We start from the raw sequence: 8390 nt of genomic DNA, 5'->3' as shown, positions 1-8390 counted from the left end.
TATAATCACTGATGTATTTTTCAGATGCTCTACTGCAGAAACAACATTACCTCAAAAACTGCAGGACTTGTTCTCTGCTTCAGGATGAAAGAGAAGCTGATGACCTGACTGAAAAGAACTTCCTAAGAGTACAAATGAAGGAGGGAATGGGAGAAACCAGGGAAGGTTGGCCTGGCCTGGAACTGCAAGATGATGGATCACACTGGTACTTCAAGGTGCCGAAAAGACCTCAAGTTACTTGGTAAGTAATTGATATAATTACTCTTTATGAGATAAAGTAATTGTAGGACTATGCAGTAACTGGCTGGCTCAAGTGTCAAAAGTGAAATGATCTCCTTGGTTTCCAGACTGTTATTCTGAAATGTTTTCCTCAAGAAAGTAGTCCTAATTTATGTGTACCTCACCAGCACGTCTTTATTCACATAAACACCACCTGCTGGGATCTTCTGCTTCTTCCTATTCTGTTTTCCTTCCAAATCATGAAAAGTCAGTGGACTCTTAGTGGCAACAACAGCTGCTGCAGCAGTCATGAAAAGGCCTGAACTAGTAAAAATCTGCAGGATAAAAAAAAAACAAAAAGGAAAAAAAGGAGTAAAATTGAGGAACTCAATTTGGCATATAAGAGTTTAGCACAATTCTAAAAATAGAAAATATATCTCATGCTTTTTATGAGATGCTGATCCCCTGTGAAAGAATTCCTTTCCAGATCAGTAAGTTTTAGTAGTAGAGAAAATGAAAAAAGGACCGCAAAGCATCTGGTATAATTAATTTGTTTTGAGGTTGGTGCCATTGAGTCAGCTGGTTCACTTTCACCTTGATCAGTCACATTGCCTCCTGTCAGCTCTCTTGGTTCCTTTAAATCGATCATTCTGAAGCTCAGCTTAATGCATGCACACCGATGGCAAGGTGGAGCTTACTAAATTATTAATAGTATTAATATGTTTATGGTAGCCACAGTAATTATTTACGTCACTTTTGCATAGTTCCCAAAGATGGGGGAAGGTCTAGTGGAAAGTGTTCCTGCGTGTCCTCCGAAGGACGAGTCGGCAGGGTCAGGGACCATCTGTTAAAACGGCTGCGGAGCTCCCCGGTATGCGACTTCCCACTTGCCGGCTCCCGCACAGCGCCTCACCCGCGGATGCTTTTCCATCCGGGTTTCTCCGCCATAGCCGTTGGAAGCATTTGAAACCCCTCAGCAACCAATCGGTGCAAAGCGCTCCTCACCCATTCAGCAACCTGCTCTCGGGTACCGCAACAAGTTTTGCTTGTTTGCCCAGGCAACTCCCCACCGCCAATGGGAGACCGCCCAGCCGTGAGCGGCAGATGCAGCATTCAATCAGACAGGGCAAGAGGGCAAGCGCAGTCCAAAAAGGGAGGGGAAGCAGGCGGGACACCGTGCAAAGCTGTCGAATGAGGTGGCAGCTTGCATAGAGTCTGTGGGGTTGGCAGCCAATGTGAGGTGCGCTTAGGGCGGCGGCTCGCTTTTTGAATTGGCGGCGGCTGCTCATGGCGGTGGCAGTCTTTGCGGTTGGCGGTGGCAGCGGCGGTGAGGGGTGAGCCGTGAGTCGGCCCTGGGCGCCGAGAGCGGGCGTGCGTGCCCGGGCTGGGGGAGCGGGTGCTCGTGCTCGAGCCTGAGGAGCACAGCGACGGCTAGGGGTGGTCTGGGGAGGGGCCGGCTGAGGTGGGCCGAGGGTTGTGTCCGAGGCGCACCTGAAGCAGCTGGAACCCTCGTGGGGTAGCCCTGCTGCCCAGCACTGCCCCGGGCCCTTCCTGGGCCTGTAGCAGTCCGGTTTTGGCAGAGCAGAGGCCCAGGCCTGCGGGCACTGCTAGCTCCTCAGGTGAGAGCAGCTGGCGGGATCTAATCTCGTCTCCGGCCACCTCCTAGCAGGACAGCTCGGCTACGCTTCTGAGCGGTTCCTCGGGAGGAAAAGGGGCAACAGCAGAAGTTTTTTAATATTCCAGTCCTTGCTTTAAAAAACACATTTTAGCGTGTGACATATTTTGTGACCTTCAGGCTTTCTACAAATTACTGGGAGGTCATTTGGGTATGTAATGCTGCAAGGGTATTCTGCTCCGCCTGAGTCTTGGAGTGACGGTGTTCTGTTCTTTATTATGCACGGGAAACTGCTATGGCCTTAGCTTCTGCGTGCTGTTGGTTCTCTTCTGTATCTTGACACTCTCAATGCATAAATCTGGGAACAAGTATTATGTCATTAGTTATTATATGACCATTTAAATGGGGAATAGTTTTTTTCAAATACACCCAGAATGGAACCTCTTACATAAACTCGAAAAACCTCGAAGAAAATCTGTGCTCTGTATATGTATGTTCATATACATGTTATTTGGTGTAACAACTGCAGCAGAAAAGGAATTGTATCAGTGTCTCAGACTTCTTGAAAAAAAGCAGTAGGTTTTAACCTTAATGGTGCCCTTAACTTGAGAGGATTTTTGGGGTCTAATTTTACATATCATTCCCTGTATGGTAATCATTGTTATTTACAATGTCTGGATCTTCCAAGATTATGCTTCACTCCATCCTCACTGCCAAAGAAGAGGTAATTGTATGATGGTTCCTGGTGGCATCCTTATTACCTGCTGGACAGGTGCTCCCTAAAGTCCCTTTCTGTTTAAAATTACTTTCTCATCTTCCTAGATCTCAAGCTAATCTGAGGTAAACCGACTGGTGACTGGAAGTTACTGCTAGGAAATTTGATTCTGTGGAGCCTGCATGGCTGTGTGTGGCACTGGTACTGCAACTAAAATGTCAGATTTCATAACTGCATATGTCTAGGATTATGGTAGATTTGTAGTGTTGATTTATTGTTCATCACTATATTAGGAGCTTACCTGATGTATTATGAAGACAGGAATCCTGTCCAGGAACCTCAAACATGATCTCCTAAACTGTAGAAGATAAACTCTTTTCTATGTTGCCATTATGTCAAAACACCTGTTGGGTTTTGTCTTCTGATTTTTCCTTTGCTATGTAATCAGGCTGGTATTGCACAACTTGAAAGAGAGTTATGTACTGTTCTGAAAGAATTTTACTACCTCATGAGTCCTCTTTCAGATAATGCTTCAATGTGTTATTTACATGGCTACAGTTCGAAAGGCATTTACAGTCATGGGGAGAAGGACTTTAGATAAAGTGCTACTGAGGGTTGTACTACAGCAGTTCAGATACAGTCACTCTAGATAACTTCTGATACCACTCTGCAAATATTTAAGTTTGTGTGAAGGATGAATCACAGGAAATGCATGCTGCTTGCGTCAGTGCTTTAAAGAAAATGTGCTACTTGTTCCACAGGTGGCTTAGAACTAATGTCCTGCTGCAACATTCGGGTAGCTGCTTCTGCAGAATATGAGAGGAACAAGAATTCTGCCTTTCCAGTATCTGATGAGTTTGTTTGGGCAGGGAGAGCACAGATACAGTCTTATCTGTAAGACTATAATAATGATATTCTGCCTAATGACAGAACAAGGGGCAATGGGTGAAAGTTGAGGCATAGGAAGTTCCATGGAAACATGAGGAAATCTATCTTCCACTGTGAGGGTGTTGGAACACTGGAACAGGCTGCCCAGGGAGATTGTGGAGTTTCCCTCTCTGGAGATACGCAAGACCCATCTGAGTGTGTTCCTGTGTTATCCAGTATAGGTTATCCAGTATATCCCTGCTGTGGCAGGGAGGTTGGATTGGATGATCTTTTGAGGTCCTTTCCAGTCCCTAACATTCTGTGGTTCTGTGAAGACAGAAGGCTTCTTTATCTTATGTGGTGGTTTAGAAATTTCCTACTACATTAACATGATAAATGTTTATTTCTGGTGTGTAATTAATGTAGGACAACAGACTAGATCATACAGATGGACCTACATATTCTTGTTAACTTTGTAGAGACTCAAAAAGGTTTTGAGAAGCCTCTTTTTTTTTTTTTTTTTTTTTTTTTTGAGTAAATACTACTCCCTGGGTGGTCATTTTGATATGACATAGTAACTCTAGCCAGTTCACCTGAAAAATCAAATTTTGGCAAGATACTTTGTGTACCCTTAATTCTTCTGCTAATGTTTCGTTTTGACAATGCTAATTTTGGTCTCAAATCTAGCCTGTAATACTTTATAGCTGAAGTAAGCAAGTGCTTTCAGTTTTAGTGTTTTGTGATGAATCTCTTGAAAACAAAGCCACAAATCCTAGGGTTAGTGCTGCCCTGATGCTCAGAGTTGGAGTACACTCTGCAGCTTTCTTACTTCTGTGGTAAGCAGCCTGCTCAGAACCATTTCTGTGATAGATTGGTTGTCAGTCCCTTCCATCGTTGTGTGATTCCTTCTATTCAGAACTGCAGTCAGTGTGAGATTTTAATAAGAATCTAAATATTTTGTTTTCAGAAGTTTGAAGTTACTTCTTAGTCATAAAACCCTTATTAATGAGTTTAATTCAGCACATCTGTCTTCTAGGTACTGAAGAAAAAAACAAACCCAGAACCAAGATATAATCATGGCTGACAACAGTACCCTGGTGTCTGAAGCTGGGAGGAGCCTCTTGGCTGATTCTTCTGTCCTTGAGTCAAAAATTACAGAAACCTCTAAAGAGAATGTATTTCCTGGATCTGTTCCACACATTGAAGGTAATGAGAGAAGCTCATTATAAGACTATTGTATTTTTATGATGACTGATGGCTTTGTAGGTGTTTGGTGGTTTGGAACAAAAAGTGCTGTGCTGAACTACAGAATTGCCTGTAGGGTAGCCAAAAGAGTGCTGGTTTGGTGTCCTTTCACCAGCAAAGGGACCATCTTAATTTTTAACTCATCTTGTTATAAAAATTTGGTGTTACAGCCTTGAAATTAAATTAGTCTCTTAGCTGATGGATAGAAAGATGTTAGCTCAATTTGTTTCTGATGTACAATAAATCATCCTAGGTGATAGTCTGACACCAGTTTGGAAGGCACAGCTGCTCTGTTCTGTACAGGTAGACCTTAGAGAGATGACTAGTGTTGAGCCTGAAACTAATTCAAGAATAGATCATGGCATTAAAAAGATAAATAAATGTTGATCTTTTGGTGCAAGTGACATGGAAGCAACACTTGTCCCTTCTCCCTAATATTTAGAAAGCATATTAATACATGGAGAAAAAGAACAAGATATTTAACTACTGGTATTCCTGGGTGAAACTGAGCAGTTACTAGTGAGTAATGAACCTTGTCAGCCAGGAACACAGAAAGTAGAAAAGATACCAGGTGTCTATTTTCCAGCCAATCTCAGTATCTAGTTCTGCTAGAAGCATTAAGTCAGTTCTGTTTGTCAGTTGGTAGGGTGGTGTTTGTTTTGTTCTTGCCCTCTCTAGGTCTTCTTGAATCTTTTTTGCTTTGACTCCTAAGGTCATGAGCTGCAGGATCTTGTTTTACCATATACTAGAAAGTTCAGGCTCTGTGGTCTTAACTAACTTGCATATGTTTTAACTAAAGGACAGGCCTCTGGAAGTAACATTTATTTTCATGTTTGCTGCTGATAAATAAGTTGTCTTGAAAGGCTACAGTCTGCTTGTAATGTTCTATGCACTATTGCTTGATTTAGACCCAGCATGGATTTTTCTCTTAAAATATGAATATTCTCCTTCTCTATAAACAGAGGAAATGCCTCAAATAGAAACCAGAGTGGTCTTGGTTCAGGAAGCAGGGAGACGTGAGGAGCTTTTGAAAGCCTTGGAGGTATGTGAGTCTCAGATAAAAGGAATGAGATGGTGTGCTTTTAAATTTCCAATAACCAGTTTGGTTCTGTACTAAAGCTCTCCTTTTCCACAGACCATTAAGATAATGGAAGTACCAGTTATAAAGATAAAGGCAACTAGTCCTGATAAATCAGAAGAAAAGCTAATTAAAAGTATTATTCATATGGTATGTCATGCAATTAAGCACACGTGGTTGCATGCAGCACTGGGACTGAGATGTGCACACGCTTTAATGTATATTAATCGGGCAGAACAGTCACAATATATGCTAATGTTTCTTATGGTGTCACTTAAAGCTTGTGAAAACTGGCACTTACTTTTTCTTTTCAAACACTTTCTCCTCTATGGAAGTAATATCTGCAGCTCCTAATTAGTGGTGTTTTCTAACAGAGGGGTGGGGAATAGCAATGCAGACATTCAGCTGCATGCTTGTGTTCAGTCAGCACGCACGTTTTTTGCTATGAACTGACCCTGATTGGTTAATTGACTTCCCTTTCAATTGAAAGCTGCATTTAAAATGAAATGTAAGAAGTGGTTTTCTGTTTCTTCATGGGATGAACATAACAAGTTAAATTTGGACTCAATCATTGAAATTGGAACAGACCAACATTTTAGAGCCCTTACAAATATCAAGCAATGGACAGAAGCCACTCCTGTTCTTTACAGCTTATGCAACACTGCTGCAAGCCGGATACTACCTTCTAGTAGCATCCAGAAGTACCTTAAGCCATTCTGACAGCCTGAAATCTCATTTCTTTTTTTGTGCTTAGTTTGGGGTTTTCTCCTACCTAGATGTTTCTAATACTATATTATCGCTGTGAACTCATATGTAAACTGCTGAAGTCTCTAGAATTCTTATTCATCAGAAACAGACTTTTTTGGTAGGTGCAGTTCATAGCTATTCTTATGCTAGAGAGCAGTGCCTCTCATTCAGCTTTCACAAATCCTAAGAGTCTGTCTGTCTCTGGAATCTGAATCATACATTTTTATCAAAGGTCCAGAATAAAAATCTGGATAAGTATGTTGTCTGAATAATGCTTTCTCATTCATCTCCATCAAGGAAATTAAAGTGCCCTACATAAAGACAGACACAGTAGAAGAGCTTGGAGATTTTGATTCCCCAGAGTTTGAGACTGTCTTTGTTGTGTCAGAATTCCAAGATTCTCTCTTTAACAACCTCTGCAAAGCAGATTGCCGAGTCATTGGACCTCCAGTAGTGCTGCACTCTGCACAAAAAGGAGAGGTATGTGCCCTCTGAAATCACCAGAGTAGTTCTCTGGTGCATTGAGTTGTAAATATTAAGCATTCAAAATAGAATCCATGTTTCTTTGATCAATCATAAATACTCTCAGCAAGAGAATTTCAAGAGAAGCAAACTTCTAATAGCATTTTAGAATATTGCATGTAGTAAGAAAGCACAGGCAAACAGTAATATGGATGCAGCTACTGCAGTAGTTGACAGTTGTTGACCTGCTAGTTGGGATGGTGCCATTAGGAAAGGCAGCATATAAATGATGTCCCAACAGACACTTAATATTTCCTGGGTTGATGTCTAGATGAGAGGGATTGGGGAGGGAAAAAAAGACGGAATACTACCTGTGAATGGGATGATTCAGTTGCTTTAGCAGAACACTGGCTGGTCAGGAACTGAGGTATAACTGAGTACATAGACTTGCACTAGTGTCTGGTGTGTTTTTAAACTAATAACAATAGTTCCATTAAAGTTAAGGTTAAAAATTTAGTGGAAGCAGTATTTTTCACTAATCACCTTACTTCTTACTTTCAGCCTTTGCCTTTCTCTTGTCGTCCACTGTACTGTACAAGTATGTTGAACTTGGTACTGTGCTTTACAGGATTCAGAAAGAAAGAGGAATTGGTAAGACCTTTGCCCTTTGGATTTCAATATATTCTTCTGTCACCCATAGAGTTTAACCATGATTAGAACTTGCGTGAGGAGAATGAAGTATTGTTCTGTTTTGTTGCAGTTTGGAGGCAGCAATATTTGAGGATGGGAGTAAAACTGTTTCCCTGTTCAAGCCATTTTGTGCATGCCATTTTTGGTCTCTTTTTCTTCTGTTAAGTGACATTAAACATCTTTAATTCAGTAGGACATAAAGATTTGTAGATTGAGGCTTCAGATAAGATGATGTTTACCCAATAGTGTCGTCTTTCTTGCACAGGTAGTAGTGAAATCATGTAAAGCATTGTAGTCCTCTTCAGAGCATTTGCAGATATTATCTTTCTGCCATGCTATCCTGCTATTGTGCTATTGGGACTTCAGTCTTCACATCTGTAGGTCTGATGTGGTTTGATCCTCTAGCAATTCTCTTTTCCATGTCAGTGATGCAGCTGACATGCAGTTTCACTCTTGGACACAATCCACATCTTCATCTGGGGAAAAAAAAAATCTCAAAACTGAAGCCTTTGCCTAGTGTTAGGGATAGTTAAGTTTGATCTGCCAGTTTTGGCTTGGACAAATACAATCTTAGGTAAATTCTGGCAATTAACCTTTCAGATAAAATTGACTAAATCCATGAGGAGAAATGTGCTTCAAATCTGGTGTGTGGAAAAAGTGGAGGCATATGTATGGTGTTCACAAGAGTACTGGTGGCTTGGGTAGTCTTCCTCAAGCTACATAGTCAGGCTGTATTAAATGTTTAAAAACAA

At 41.4% G+C, this 8390-nt stretch overlaps 1 protein-coding gene across 1 annotated transcript in view; it reads left to right on the top strand.

Annotated features, from left to right (window-relative positions):
• ECT2 (epithelial cell transforming 2) overlaps positions 1-8390 on the top strand; it is a 30468-nt gene continuing 22078 nt past the window's right edge. The window contains exons 1-6 of the mRNA XM_054166165.1: positions 1-241; positions 4453-4622; positions 5624-5703; positions 5797-5889; positions 6784-6966; positions 7510-7599. Of these exons, the coding sequence (XP_054022140.1) occupies positions 4493-4622; positions 5624-5703; positions 5797-5889; positions 6784-6966; positions 7510-7599 (576 nt within the window). The 5' untranslated portion in view covers positions 1-241; positions 4453-4492. The remainder of the gene's footprint in view (positions 242-4452; positions 4623-5623; positions 5704-5796; positions 5890-6783; positions 6967-7509; positions 7600-8390) is intronic.

Source organism: Dryobates pubescens, chromosome 13, assembly GCF_014839835.1.
Source record: "Dryobates pubescens isolate bDryPub1 chromosome 13, bDryPub1.pri, whole genome shotgun sequence".
NCBI classification, from domain to species: Eukaryota; Metazoa; Chordata; class Aves; order Piciformes; family Picidae; genus Dryobates; species Dryobates pubescens.
The sequence above is the reverse complement of the archived record's forward strand: the minus strand, read 5'-3'. Positions and strand labels throughout refer to the sequence as shown.